Source organism: Pituophis catenifer, unplaced genomic scaffold, assembly GCF_029215685.1.
Source record: "Pituophis catenifer annectens isolate HBS135680 unplaced genomic scaffold, rPitCat1.0.hap2 SCAF_3, whole genome shotgun sequence".
NCBI classification, from domain to species: Eukaryota; Metazoa; Chordata; class Lepidosauria; order Squamata; family Colubridae; genus Pituophis; species Pituophis catenifer.
Genome location: NW_027256883.1, coordinates 86748556 through 86763802, shown reverse-complemented (window position 1 = coordinate 86763802; position 15247 = coordinate 86748556). Strand labels below are relative to the sequence as shown.

The window sequence follows — 15247 nt, the reverse complement described above, 5'->3', positions numbered from 1 at the left end:
GAGACAGAATATTTGGAATCTTTCAAGTTTGTTTCTTTGGAACATGAAATATTTGAATAGTTTTGAGTTTTGTCCTGTTGAAGATGAAACTTTAAAAAGGTTTTGATTAGAAAGTTTCCAAGCAATGCGGAACAAAACATTTTAATTTTAAGGTTTTGTGAACATTCCCAACAAAATGATTATGAATGAGGTAAATGAACGTAAATTCTAGGCCATGTTCATGTAATACACACTAATATTATTAAATGAATTGGTTGGTCTGTAGCAATTTATGCTACTGCCCAGTCCCAAAATCAAACACCTTTGTTTCTGAGTTATCCAGAATCTCCATCATTTGACTCATTATTACACTTGTGTAATTTAGTTGTCTCTAAAGCTTTGATTGGTGGTTTTTGGGGTCTGTTCCATTGAGGTTATACACAATGATAACTATCAGTTTTGTGAGATGTTCTTAACATTTCCTATCCTAACATTCCATGAATACTTTTCATTACTCTGCTTTTGGCACACTTACTACAGTTATAGAATACTATTTTCATTATTACTAAAATTGCAAGCTTTAATCAGTTTATGACCTATCAACTAAAGCTTTAATTGATTCAAACATAGGAAGCTCATTTAATAATTAAGAACATGTTTTTTCTCAGTGGAACTGTGTGTTAAGGGTGTCATGTTTCCTTTCTAAAAATGTTAAAAGATCTCTTTGATTACTGGAGCTTTTAAAAAACACTTAAAAATTCTTCCGGTGAGGGGTTTCATGAAAGTATCCATTGCAAAAGAGGCTTCTGGTACTTAAATGAACACAATAAGCTACTGAAATGAACAGATGCTTGCAAACCATAACATTAAAGGGTAATTCTTCTTGAAGTCTAACTCTGGATCATAATTTAAATGGAGGTGAAGGGAGGAGTCCTTAACTACAGTGTGAGCTCATAATGTTGTTTTCATTTATTCACTTTAACCATGATGCTGCAAAATGAATTGCATTGGGGGGTGGAATTTGGCTAGCATTCTTTTTCAGGCTCTGGATATAGAACCAGGAGGAGAAGTTAAATATTTTTGCTAGCCAGACTCTATTACATGTTTATTTCCTGCAGGCATGTAGAAGGCTCAGTCTTACCTCACCCCATGTGAGATAGTTCCAACTTTGATTCAGGCTGCTGCTAGTTTTTCTTATTTGTCTCCCCTAAACATGGGGAAAATCTTAGCAGGTAAAGATGCTGAGCTTGTCATCTGGAAAACTGATAGCCCAGATTCGAGACCTGAGCACTACGCAATGGGGTGAGCTCTCGTTACCTGCTCCAGCTCCTGGCAACCTAGCAGTTCAAAAGCATGCAAATGCAAGTAGATAAATAGGTACCACTTCAGTGAGACAATAACAGCACTCCATGCGCCTCAGCATATAATCATGCTGGCCATATAACCATGGACGTGTATTCGGACAACCCTGGCTCCCTCAGCTGGCTCTCTTGGCTAAAAAATGGAGATGATCACTACTCCCTAGGCTTGGACATAACTGGACTGGGGAAGCCTTTACGTTTATCTTTAAAAAGAGAAATTGTTGGCTTTACAGATGCCACAAAATGCTTGGAAGAACTGATTGACAAGAATATGTTGATGTACCTCTCTGTACATTTTGTTTCACTTGTTTAGCAAATGGTGTCATGCACCATTATTGTCCATTATTGTCTTCTATCACTGATTGCAGTAGGGCTGAATCTCAGCTAACTTTGTCTAACACCGATCAGTTTAGGTACAGTGCTTTGAAATCCATGATATTTTAGTACTGATAATTTCTTGCCCACCCCTGTATCTGGTCATTCCTTAATCTACTCGAAAGATTTTTGAAAAATTACTGATGGACATAAAGAGGCAAATTGGGGATTATGTAGTGAATGCCCTGAAGAGGATTGGAATCCCAAAATAAATACCTTGCAGAGGTTCCCAGAATTCTGGATGCCTTAGAGAAACTGTCTCTTGTTTCAAATGGTTGCCACTGATTTTTAGAATATGTATACAGGTAGTCTTCACTTACTGGCTGCAATTAGGATTGGCAACTCTGTCACTAAGCAATGTGGTCATAAAGCGAAACATCACATGACTGCATCAATTTACGATGTCCGTTCTGATTGCAGCTGTTAAGGGAATCATCCATGGTTGTTAATCACAATGTCATGTCACCATAACTTGTGACTTCTTGCCAGATTCCCCCCTTGACTTTGCTTGTCAGAAGCTGGCTGTGAAGGTAGCAAATGGCAATCATGTGACTGTGAGGGGTTGTGACTATTGTAAACACACACCAGTTGCCAAGCAGCCAAATCTCAATCATATGACCAAGGGGATACGGTGAGGGCCACAACTTCAAAGACAGATCATAAATCTCCTTTTGCAGTACTGTCATAACTTGAAACTTTTGCTGAACTGTCAGTTGGTAAAGTGAGGACTACTTATATATCTTTAATGTGCACCTTTAAAATGACTGTATTTCATGTTGTGATGTTGTAAAGTATACTCAATGTATCCAGGTTTTCAAATTTCCTAAAAACTTTTTCTTTGACAATTTAAATGATCAGCATTTTTTTTTTGTTTTATTCTTTTGTTTTATTCTGCGAAACAAAAATACATCCTGCCCCCAACAGTATAAAGAATAAGATCCTAAAATAATGTTACTGTTCCTGTGGAACTGGACTTAATATCCATTTTGTTTTTGTCTTCAGGATTTCGTAAAAATGATGAAATGAAAGCTATGGAAGTCCTTCCAATCCTTAAGGAGAAAGTTGCATACCTTTCAGGTAATATAATGTGTTTGTATTACTTAACTATTTGGTGAGTGATCACTGACAGTGCAGTACATAATTATGATAACTGAGTAATAATGAATATATCTTTAATTATTTATTATATTTCTTCTGATACATGTTTATACTCTCAGCATTTTGTCAATTAGTCTCTTCCAATAAAATCTTTAGGCAGTACTACTCATGAAAAAAAATAAAAATAATCAAGTACAAATCAGTCTTCTCAATCTCAGCAGCTTTTAAGATGTGTGAACTCCTAGAATTCCTTAGCCAGCATCATTCATACAACCATCATCCGTACAACCAGGAGGTGGACTCTAACCCACCTCCATATGCATGGATTATGTAACCAGTTCATAACATGAGAGAAGGAAGTTTGAAGATTATTTAAGGCATGTTATCACTTTACTTTCACAAATAGATTTCTTTGGGGGGTGTATATTTTGTTGAGTAGCTTCCAAATACTCAACAGTTATTAGTTAATTGATCTGTAGTGTCTGGTTCCCAGTCTTGAATTTAGTGGCTGTTGCAAGCGTTCCTGTCTGCGTTAGCTTACACAACTTGTACAGAACCTAGAGTTAACTCGCTTCTGTGAACCTAGTCAAAGGGAGCTAATCTGTTACTAACATTCTTTTTTTTAATTAAATTTAATTTATTTAAAAATACAAACAAAACAAAACAAAACAAGTAACAACAAAACATACAAAACATGTAAACAAAAATTCAATATACATCTTATCAAAGTTGTTGCAACTGTAATCTATGTTCTTATTTGTGCTTTTGACTCCTCCTTGTTTTGATCTATTCTCCATAGTGTAGAAATGGGAGGTGCCAGTCTGAGATTCAGTATGCTCTAGCTCTATGTCCTGAGTTGAAACTTCTGAAGATCCGCCTGTGACATCTCTCCAGTTTGTTTCAACTCAGCCCTAGCTCATGGTTGCAACCTTAAGATCCTGAGCTTTGAGTTGGATTTAATTAATTTCAAATTATTCCCTGGACTTTGTTATTTTTCCTTTTTTTGTTTTTCTCTACTAATCTGTTGTAGCTGTGACTGGCAGAAATAGCAGGTAGGCTATGGGGAATCTCTCCGCTTCTGGATTGAGTGGGGGGGGTGGCTGTTGCTCTCCCTCCAACCTCCCCTACACTTTTAAAGCTCTGAGGGAGCTATCCGGCTGGCTTTCGCCCCGGACCCTTACAATCGCCTTTTCTGACTGCAGGAGGCTGCGTTGGAGCCAGGGGACGCGCGCGCTGTTTCGGCTTGCCGCGGCGTCCCTTTCATCACCGCCTCTCAGCTGAGAGGCGCAGCGGCTTTTTTCGTCCTTTTCTCGCCGTTTGGGGGCCGTTTGCAGTCGAGCCAGCCTCTTTCAGCCTGGGCGCTGCTTTTTGGTGAATGCCTGTGCCTGGCTGCATTTCTACAATCGGAGGAGCGGTGCCAGGCATTTTGAGCTGGGTGTAAGTCGCGGCGGCCTTCGTTCCCGCGCAAATTTTGGTGGCCATTTGTCCGGGCGGCTTTGTTTCCCCAGCCTTCCTGGGCACAGAGCTGGTGCTTCCTGATTGGCAGAGGGCATCTGGACATTGACCAGCGCAAAAATCTGTAATTGTCTGCGGGCTTGCTTAGCGGCCTGACCTGCGGCCTTTTGATCACCCCCGAAGACTGCCTTTTTTGAACTGTGGCTGTTGGAGGTGGCCATTTTGACTTCAACGGAGCCATTTTGTCAGGACTTCAGGCCAGTATAATTCCCTTTCCTCACCGGTTGGGAAGACTTTGCCCTTTTCTGTGGATTTCTGGACAGGACAACAGACTTTAGAATTATGGGGGATACTGACAGGCAAGCATCTTTTTCTGCTGAGGGCTCTTGGTCCCCCCCTCTTATCAGAGGCAGAGCTGTTTCTAGGCCTCGAATGGCCAGCGTTGCTGCAGCTAACAAAATCAGGGCCAAGGCCAGGGCTCGCTCAGGGTGTTCCAAGGCCGAGGAAAAGACTGCCCAAGTTAGACAACGTGCCTTGGACAGAGAATTTGCAAAGGCCGCTGCCATTAATGCATCTACAGAATCCTCTCACGCTTCTGTGTCTGCTCAGCCTCTATCTGGTCAAGATGTGGAAACTGCTGCTCCTCAGACTGTGCATTCTGCAGTTTCTCAGCCTGGGCTTTCTACTGTTGTGGCTGGGCCTTCTAGTCAGTGGTCTCCAGAGATGCAGCCTGAGCCTCAGCCGATCCCGGGGCCTTCTGGGTCCAGTAGACATCCTGAAGCTACTTTTACCCCCACTACGGCTGGCCTTCGCCAGGGTGAGGGGGGGGGAACCAGATGTTTCTACCTCTATGAAGGCTTGGGTAGAGCAGGCAATTAGACAGGGCATCGCAGAAGGCATGCAGCTTCAATCACAGGTTTTTGCACAAATGTACGCTTTTAGACCTGAGGCTGAGACTCAGGGTTATGATCCCCCTGAGGATTACCAGGGGCTGATTTCACCTTCCCCATCTGAATTAGCTGACTATGTAGAGGACTATCTGGAGGAAGGGGAGATATCCGATGGGGATCAGGTCCAACCACCTAGGCCTGCATTCAAAGGGTTATTTAATCCAGCCCTTTTGAAGCCCCTTCTCTCAAAGGCCAGGGCCACTGCTCGCTTGGGCCCTGATCCAGCTCTCTCTGGCTCTGGTGGGTGCTGGAGAGCAGGATGATTACCTTTTCACTGAGCAGGCTGTAGAGGCAAATACCATCCCTATCCCGGGGATGTTTCTGGACATGATCCATAGGCAGTGGGCGGCCCCAGCTTTATCTTCCAGGGCCTCAGGTCTCGACAACCAGATGTTTACGGTTGATGCAGACATGATTAATTTGTTGGAGGTTCCCAAGGTAGACACTCCGGTGGTGGCTCTCACCTCTTCTTCTGTTTTACCACCTGATGCAGAGGACGCCTTGAAGGCTGAGGATAGGTGAGAGGAGACGGCACTTCGTCGCGCGCACCAGGCGGATGCCTGGGCTGTGAGAGCTTCTTCTGCTGCATCTTTTCTCACCAGGGTGTCAGTCAGATGGCTTCGTCAGCTGCAGGGCCATTTGGCACCAGATGATGTTTGGGCCCATCAAGACATTTCAAAGATTTTGGCAGCGGCTGAATATACAGCGGATGCTACCTTGGCTGCTGCCAGGTTCTCTGCCAGGGCCATGGCTTCGTCAGTAACAGCTAGACGTATGCTTTGGCTATGTCATTGGCGAATGGACGGGAAGAACAAGTGGAAGTTGGCTTCCGCTCCCTTTGAAGGGGGGTTCCTTTTTGGCCGAGTATTAGATCCCCTACCCATAGAGACGAGGGATAAGAGGAAGATTCTCCCGTCCCAGAGCAGGCGAGCGGATTTCTGTTCGTTCCCTTACTATAGGCGGCCCTCCTTCCGCTAGGGGGGAGTCGGGCCAAGCTTTCCCCGTCAGCAACGGCCTTTCCATTTCTCTAGACCTAGTTACCAGGCAGACAGTTCAGCCTTCCACCGTGGTCGCCAGCAGCCACCCAACAAGCCCTTTAGGGGCTCTGGAGGCAGAGGGGCTAGAAGAGCTAAGTGACTGTCCGTCTCTGGCCCCTATTGGGGGCAGGCTCGGCCTGTTTGCGGACCACTGGGACGACTTGACAACAGACAATTGGATGAGGGAGCCTGTAAGAGCAGGGCTCTCCCTCGAATTCCTTTCACCTCCTCCGAGGCGTTTCCTCCCTTGCCCCGTTTCTGGAGACGGTCAAACGGGGACTCATGGAATCGGCTATCCAGCATTTGTTGGATATTCGGGCCATTCAGCCAGTTCCACTGGGGCAGAGGGGGCGGGGGTTCTATTCCAACCTATTTGTCATCCCAAAGGCCTCGGGGGGGGGGGGTGGAGGGCAATTCTAAATTTAAAAGGTCTGAACGAGTTTATCGTTTACTGGAGGTTCAAAATGCACTCCCTGCATTCCATCTTAGCGGGAATCAGGGAGGGAGACTTCTTAGCCTCCATAGATTTGACCGAAGCATACCTCCACATTCCAATTCGGCCAGAGCATCGTCAATACCTGAGGTTTTGCTATTCAGGCTGTCACTTCCAATATCTTGCCCTGCCGTTCGGGCTGGCCTCCGCCCCCCGGACGTTTACCAAGGTTCTTTCTGTCTTGGCGGCGTATCTCAGGTCTCTCCCCATCAGAATTCAATGTTATCTCGACGATCTGCTCCTACAGGCATCCTCCCAGCAGCGAGCGGAACAGGACTTGGCCACTACTATACAGGTATTGAGGGACCATGGGTTCTTGGTGAATCTGGCAAAGTGTCATCTGGTTCCTTTCAGAAGGTTAGTTCACCTAGGGGCCCTGATCGACACGCAAGCGGGGCAGGTTTTCCTGTCCCCGGACAGACAGGACAGTATAAGGGCTCTGATTCATTCCCTTCAGGGGTCCCAGACGGTTCAGGTAGACCAGCTATCCCACCTGTTGGGGAAAATGATATCTTGTCTGAACATTGTTCCCTGGGCCAGGTTCCATGCAAGACCACTACAGTGGTTCTTGCTCCCCTTTCAGAAGGCAGGAACGAGCTCGTCCAAGATCAGGGTTCAAGTTCCACCACGGGTTCTACGTTCCCTGACCTGGTGGACGTCAGAGGCCATCCAGAAGGGGTGTTACTTCAGGGAACCCCACAGGGTGGTAGTAACGTCAAATGCCAGCCTGCTGGGCTGGAGGGGTCATTGCGGATCCCAGGTGGCCCAGGGCCGCTGGTCACACCTAGAGCTGTTTCACCAGATCAATTGGCTGGAGCTCCGATCTGCCCGTCTATCTCTCCAGACCTTTCTTCCGCAGGTGAGGGGGCAGCACGTGCTCCTTCTCACAGACAATACAACGACAAAAGCCCATGTCAACAGGCAAGGGGGGACTCGTTCCCGGACTCTAATGCGAGAGGCGGAGGCCCTTTGTCTCTGGGCAGAGACTCACCTTTTGTCCCTGACAGCGGACCACATCGCCGGGACGGACAACGTCGAGGCCGACTGGCTGAGCCGAGCCACTGTGGACCCCTCGGAGTGGAGGCTCCATCCCGGCCTGTTTGCGGGGATAGTCAACCGGTTCAGTCGCCCGGTGGTGGACCTCTTCGCCTCTCTGGCGAACTCACAACTTCCTCTTTTCTTCTCCCGATTTCCTGCCCCGGGAGCAGCGGGGGTGGACGCTCTACGGACCCCATGGCCCAGGGGCCTTCTATACGCTTTTCCTCCCCTTCCCCTGATCCCAGCCGTCATTCGGAAGTTGTTGTTGGAGGGGGCGGAAATGGTGTTAGTGCCCCGCACTGGCCCAGGCGGCCTTGGTTCGCCGACCTGGTCGATCTGTCAGTTGCCAGGCCCTGGCGGATTCCCCCGGACAGAGTCATCCTTCACCAGGGTCCGGTGCAGCACCCGGACCCGCAGAGACTGCAGTTAGCCATGTGGAGGTTGAGTGGGGGCTCCTGAGGAGGGAGAACTTTCCGGCCAGGGTCATCCGGACTATGCAGGCGGCCAGGCGGCCCTCCACCACTCGTATTTACGAGGCCATGTGGAACAGGTTTGCAGTGTGGTGTGCCTCCAGACATTTGAGTTCAACCTCAGCATCTGTGGTGGAGGTGCTCGAGTTCCTACAGGACGGGTTGGACATGGGACTTTCCACTAACACTCTACGACGTCAGGTGGCTGCGCTAGGCACTGTACTGACCTTTGGGAAATGGGGCTCCCTCGCTAACCATCCGAGGGTGAAGATTTTTCTGCGTGGAGCGACTAACTTAAAACCTCCGCCTCTTCACCGTTATCCCACTTGGGACCTCTCTAAGGTTCTTCAGGCATTAACGAAGGCACCGTTTGAACCGTTGAGGGAGGCTAGTCTTCGCCTCCTCTCGTGCAAAGTAGCTTTCCTTGTGGCCGTCACGTCTGCCCAACGGATTTCGGAGTTGGCAGCCTTATCGGTGCGGAAAGACCTGTGTATTTTTCACCCCAACAGGGTGGTCCTGCGGCTAGTCCCTGCCTTTCTTCCTAAGGTCAACTCCTTGTTCCACCGAGCGCAGGAGTTGGTCTTGCCAGACTTCTGCCCTCGGCCTAGGCACGCCTTGGAGCAGACCTGGCACACCCTGGATGTAAGGAGGGCCCTCCGTATTTACATTTTTAAGACCGCTTCTTTCCGAAAGACGGAGACACTCTTTGTCTCCTTTCAGCCATCGACTCTTGGCCACAGGGTGACCTCTTCCATGGTGGGACGCTGGCTTTGGGCGTGTATCTCGTCTGCATATGAGCTTCAAGTGCTCCCGGTGCCGCAAGGGATTACGGCCCACTCCACCCGCAGTGCTGCCACGTCTGCGGCCTGGTCTACTCAGGCGTCAGTAGAAGACATCTGTCGGGCGGCCACGTGGACTTCCCCCACTCCCTTCATCCGTCACTATAGACTTGACTCCTTCGCTTCGGCAGAGGCTGCCTTTGGGAGACGAGTACTACAGCGGGTTCTTGAAGATCCGGGGTCGTCGGCCCAGGACAGCTCCCACCCTTAAAGCTGGTCAGTCTTTGGTATATCCCAGACTGGCACCTCCCATTTCTACACTATGGAGAAGGGACATTGGCTTACCGTGATACGTTCCTTCTCGTAGTGTAAAATGGGAGGTGCCAGCCCCACCCTGTCTGTGGCTGCCTGGACCGGCTCCCTTGGTGGAGCATGTTGTTTCTATCTTTCAGACTGCGTACCATTCACTTTGGCTGCGTACCATTCACCTTGGCTTCGTTGGCACAAACTGAAGAGACGTCACCAGGGAGGCGGATCTTCAGAAGTTTCAACTCAGGACATAGAGCTAGAGCATACTGAATCCCAGACTGGCACCTCCCATTTTACACTACGAGAAGGAACGTATCACGGTAAGCCAACATCCCTTCTCTTATGTCTATCTTTATAGTTCACTGTTAACCTGCATTAGTGGTTTGTGTTCCTATCCCTATATTAGGTCATTCCAGTTACTTCCTAATCTTTTTTTCCTTTTCTGTCTTCCAACCAAATGTACCACTTTTCCCATACTAAATAATAGTCATGTTCCTCTTTTTCTTGTAATTTCTTTGTGAGTCTCTCCATTTCTGCACATTCCATGATTACTAACATTCTACCTCCTTTTCTGGCCTCTGAAAGTAGGAATGTGAAGGAGTGACCACAAAGTGGATCTGATGCAAATTGCAATCGCTGTTTGCTCTATTTTCACACATATACACTTACACACAAACACCCGGCAACCTTGCTGATCTACATGGGAGGATCACAAAATGGAGACAGCACAGATAATGAAAGAGGCTTAGGCACTTTGTATAGCAGAGAAGCTCTGACTCTGATCATGCAGGGGTTTTTTTTTTCCCCTGAAGTATCAAAAATGCAAATCGACTCACAGAAAAATAGGATGCTGGCTAACATTAGGGAAAATGTGTGAATTGTGGTTCACTGTAGAAGCAATAAATAAGTGCCTTCTTCATACTTAACACCAACCTGGCATAGCATATTACATAAAGAGGTTCTTTGACTGTATTTGCACATTGTATTTACTTAGGCTTATGATTAAGCATGGAACACGTCTTATGATAGTTGCTGATTTCTCCTCCCAGGTATAAGGCTTACTACAGTTTTCCCTAGCTTTCTTCACTCTCCAGCTCAGCCAAAGGGAATTGGAGGAGTTAGTCCGTACATCTGGAAGGCACACAGATTGTAAAAAGTTGGTGTAATATATGTCTGAGAGTAAGACATACACTATGCACAGTCTCAGCCAACCAGACAATATAGTTATGGCCTATGGTAGATTTATTTATGGTTATGTTCTCTGGCTGATTGAGTCTGGAAGTAATATATGTCCTGCATTATACAATAAGATGTACATTACCCAAATATGGCTGTTTGCTAGTCATATTGGTTGGAAGTGCAGATGGGAGAGAGAAGAAGAATTGGCATAGCAAGCAAATGCACTCATACTTAACCATAAGTCTAAATAAACATGACATAAAAACTGGCCCTCATCCATCCAAATTTGCAACATTTCCTTTCCTAACAGAGTTGTTGTATAGGCTACTGAAATAATCTAGATGCATTTCTTTTAAACTCTCAAGAGCTGTATAAATGCTTCAGATTAGTTCTTGGAATCTCTGTTTGTAGCTGTCACACTTACTGCAAGCTGAATGTATGTCTTGAGATCTGGCTTAGGGATTTGGGAAAATAGCAGAAACTGGGTATAATTTCACTGCGATACCCTTCTTCTTTTTTTCCTTTCTGCTATCCCTTTACAACAATCTTCTGGTTTTTCTATTGGCAGTCTGCCTCCTCTTGCCCCTTCCCCATATTTCCTTTCTTGGAATTTTGGCTGTTGTGTTTTTTTTTTACCAGTGGTGATGAAGGGACTTTCTATAGCTTCTTCACTTGTGCGTTTACTTACGTGTTCCAACAATGATGTGTTGGCAGAGTTCACATTTAAAGTACACATTTTAAAATTTTTGTTGTACCCGAACACTGCAACTGCACAGAGGATAGAGCAAGAGACTTAGAAAGGAATTCTAAATTCTTGAGCTATAAAGGTGACAAGTGGGAAAATTGTACTTTCAAACTTGCAAGTTTCTGTTAATGTAGCTTTAGAAGAAAGTAGAATTAGTGTATCTCATTGTGTTTCCTGTCTGGTCTACCTGGTGAGGCTGAATCTATTGTATCTGTTAACAGTATGGACATCAGGTGAGTTAGTAAATTATGGAACATTAATAAACATTCCAGTTGGGTTTCAAATCAAATTACTTCATACAGGAAACCAAATGCTACCATTTTGACTGGAGAGAAAGTTTCCACTTGGGGATCAGAGCATTATTCACTGTAAATATTGCCATCACACAAACCATGTAAAAATCCTAAAGTGGCTCGAAAACCATCCTAATTGCCGAATAGCAAAGCCTGACTGTCCTCTCAGTCTGTGAGACAGTATTTCAATTCTCGATAAGTAAGTCCGTTCCTCTCCATGTTCCAATATTTTGTTCTTGGTGAGAAAATGAAAACACTGATGTAGTTCAGAAAAGACTTGTAATAGTGCAAATGGGCAAATGATACTAAACTAACTTCATAGCTGAAGGGAGAGGAGACAGCCACCTTTCTTCTACACTTGTATTTCATCTTCCCCTTATGTATTTTTCTGCTTTATAGAATCTGTTTCACTTCTACATTTGATAATAAAGCCTCATTTCCTTGATCAATTTGTATCTAGACTTTCTTATTACCTAAGATTAAGGATAAAATCCAGCAGAGCAGAGCATTAGAATAAATGTTAGCAGGCCTAATTGGCTGTTTTCCTAACAAATGTGAGAGGCCTAGGAATGGAACTGAACGGAATATATTATGGCTATGCTTATCAGTGCATAACTGGTCTGAAAGCCTTGGTTGGGAATGACATCCTTTAATCAAATGGCTTTAGTGTCTGGTGACTGTCTATAACTGCAGTTACAATGAAATAGTGTTCACCCCAAGATTTCATCTTTCTGTATGTATTCTACTCCCATTCTGCTATAAAGACTGGCTAGAATGTTTTCCCCACTTCTATCTATTGACTGGCATAATAAATAATGAACTACGTGTGACCCAATAAAAGATTTAAATTAGATTAAATTAAAGATTTTACAGGATTCAAAAGAGAGATGGATTGGTGGTTCTGGATTGTAAATAGTATTATCATGCTAGCTGTTTAACAAGGATTTCAAAATGGCTTGTATCTCCTGGCTCCCTACCTCTAAAAAAGAGATGAGAGTTGCGCTGCATAAATATCTTTAAGCTAAAACAAGCAGCAATAAACCATTCACAAGGGATAATGCAAAATAATTAATGTACTGAATACTTGGGGTAAATAGAGAACAAAAATAAGCACAGATTTTATTTTCTTTTGTTTTGCTGTTTATTTCTATGAAGAAAAAAACACTAAGAAATTTGCTCACTGGAGATTTAATAATTTGTTTAGGTTGCAAGATTTAATTATTAACAAGATGAAAATAAAATCTTCTGAGCCTTATTTCACAATGAATTAGTTACCTGATTTGCAGAAACAAAAAGGAATATTGTAAGATGGAATATTGTGGTATACATGGTCCTTAGTTAACAACTGTTTGTTCAACAACCATTCAAAGTTAGCAGTGCTGAACAAGGAGACTTCTAGCTGGTCCTCAAAGTTGCAGCCTTCATAGCAACCTCGCAGTCACATGATCACAATTCAGATGCTTGCAATCAGCTCACATTTATAATGGACAAAATATCCTGCAGTCACAGCATCACTATTTGAAACCTTCACTGCAAGATCCAATGGGGAAAGTCAGTGGGGAAATCAGCAAGTGATCGCAAATGGCAATCAGGTGACATTGCGCCTAACAACCATGTGAGATTCACCTAATGACCACAACTGGAACTGCAAGTTGTAAGTCAACACAGTCATTTGATATCATGCTCTTGTCAAGCATAGGAAATCAGGAGTCCAGGCAGTTCAAATTAATATGTAGGTTTATCACACACTAAAGCTCTCTACATGAATCTGAACTATTAAGTGTCAAAGCAAATTGGCAGTAGATAAGAGTCAACGGAATTCAAAGTGAGCTGGACTTAGATCTCTTGTGGGCACAAAGAGACTGGAGACTGATGATGCATTTGACCCCTCCCTCAGGCTCAGCTTGGCCCTCTTATACAGCTTTACAATCATATCACTTAGCAATGGAGTTATCAGTCCCAGTTATTATTGTTAACTGAGGACTATTTGCATCTGACTGAATTTGAAATTTTTACAACAGAAATTTAGGATTTATCTATAAATTGTTGGAGAACTATAATTTAGTTCTCAGTATTCATTCTTAGAGTTGAATAGTGATTTTTAGTTTGTTAAAGCAATATATTAAATTATTTATAGTTAACTATGTTATACTGAAATTATAACCTCTATAAGGTTTCTAAACCCTTGTTAAGTCATTTGTATGTTACTGTTTTTGTCTTACGTAATTTATATAACTTTTAAAATGTTCCTCAAAAAGTACCAAAAAACCCTTCAAAACAAAAAAGAAGGTTGGTTTATTGTTCTATGGCCTGAATTCAGCAATAGAGTACATATAAGGCTACTGTAGTATATTATACAGTATGTAGCAGCAGAATTTACCTCAGGTTCGTAGTAGTAGTTGTAGAAAAAAATGCATCTAATAATAAACAGCATCACAAATGCAAGACTGTTGCCTTAATTTTTGTACGCGAGAAGGAGAAGCATAGGGAATGGGAGGAGTTGATAGCAAAACATGATCTAGGAGAGAATAGTTAAAATATAAAACCTATAAGTTTAGTATAAAGTTATTACAGGTACGTTTGTGATTATGCTGTTACTGTAGTGCAGCTGACTTACATCACATTACACCCTCAGCATGTTATCCAAAATAATCCTAATATTACTACTCCCTTTCTCTTTCATGAGAGATCCAGGGTAAGAGAACACTATTGTTCAAAAGGACTTTGAGGACTTTTTTCTCCAATGGAAAGCAGAACAAAGAATAGCGTCCATTTACTTTCTTATTTAGAGAAGGGAAGTAATGGCAATAGCTACCATCTTGCATTGTCTGGTACTGTGTAAAAATCCCCCTCGCCCCAGATAGCAGATAGCACCTGGAGCTGAGCACAACTAGTCCTGACTCCATTCATTCCTCAGATTGTGCCTGCACCAGTCCCTTCCATGGGTTCATTTTCTTGATATTTCCTTGCTCTTGCCAACAGTTTGGCTTTTCAACGTTTCAGAAGTTGAGAGAATGGTACAAAGGCATACAGTATCTTTACAGCTTGGAAGCTTGGAAGATTTGGGTCTGGCTATGATTCTTGTAGAAAACCACCAGGAAATTGTAAATAACTTGGAGAGGGAGCACTATCTTTTCTGTGCTGGCTTTCAAAATTGGAATCAGCCACCGAAAAGAAATTTAATTTAACCATTCTCAGCCTTAAGTCATAGGAGAACATTGGTTTCTTAGATGTGATAGTACTTTAGGCAGCATTAGAGTATGCCCAATATTTTATAGAGCTGTCTAAATAAAACATGGTTCAGTTCCTTTTCCTCTCTGCAAAAGAGTTCCCACCCTAAAATGGACAACAAAGAACACTACAAACTGAGAGGAACTGTAGGACATGGGTTTTCCCCATGAAAATAGTTACGTATTGAGTAAACACTGTTCTTTCTAACCCCACCTTCAGTGATTGTTGCAAAGATAGGATTTCTTTGAAGCCATTTGCAGTCCTTTTGACAAGATGAAGGGTACAAATGGATACATAAGATACATATATAAAATACATCCAGTATATTCAACATAAATTCTGCAGCCGTAAAAGAACTTTCTTACCCACATCTCCCCCTAGTGTTGTGCCTTTTAACTGAGAACATAACATATACAGTGGTGCCTTTCTGTTGAAATGCAATCTTGCCCAAATTC

At 43.9% G+C, this 15247-nt stretch overlaps 1 protein-coding gene across 1 annotated transcript in view; it reads left to right on the top strand.

The window, feature by feature from the left end:
• The window catches only part of TRIO (trio Rho guanine nucleotide exchange factor), a 255331-nt gene that overhangs the window by 76763 nt on the left and 163321 nt on the right, over nucleotides 1-15247 (top strand). The window contains exon 2 of the mRNA XM_070940772.1: nucleotides 2718-2792. Within this exon, the coding sequence (XP_070796873.1) occupies nucleotides 2718-2792 (75 nt within the window). The remainder of the gene's footprint in view (nucleotides 1-2717; nucleotides 2793-15247) is intronic.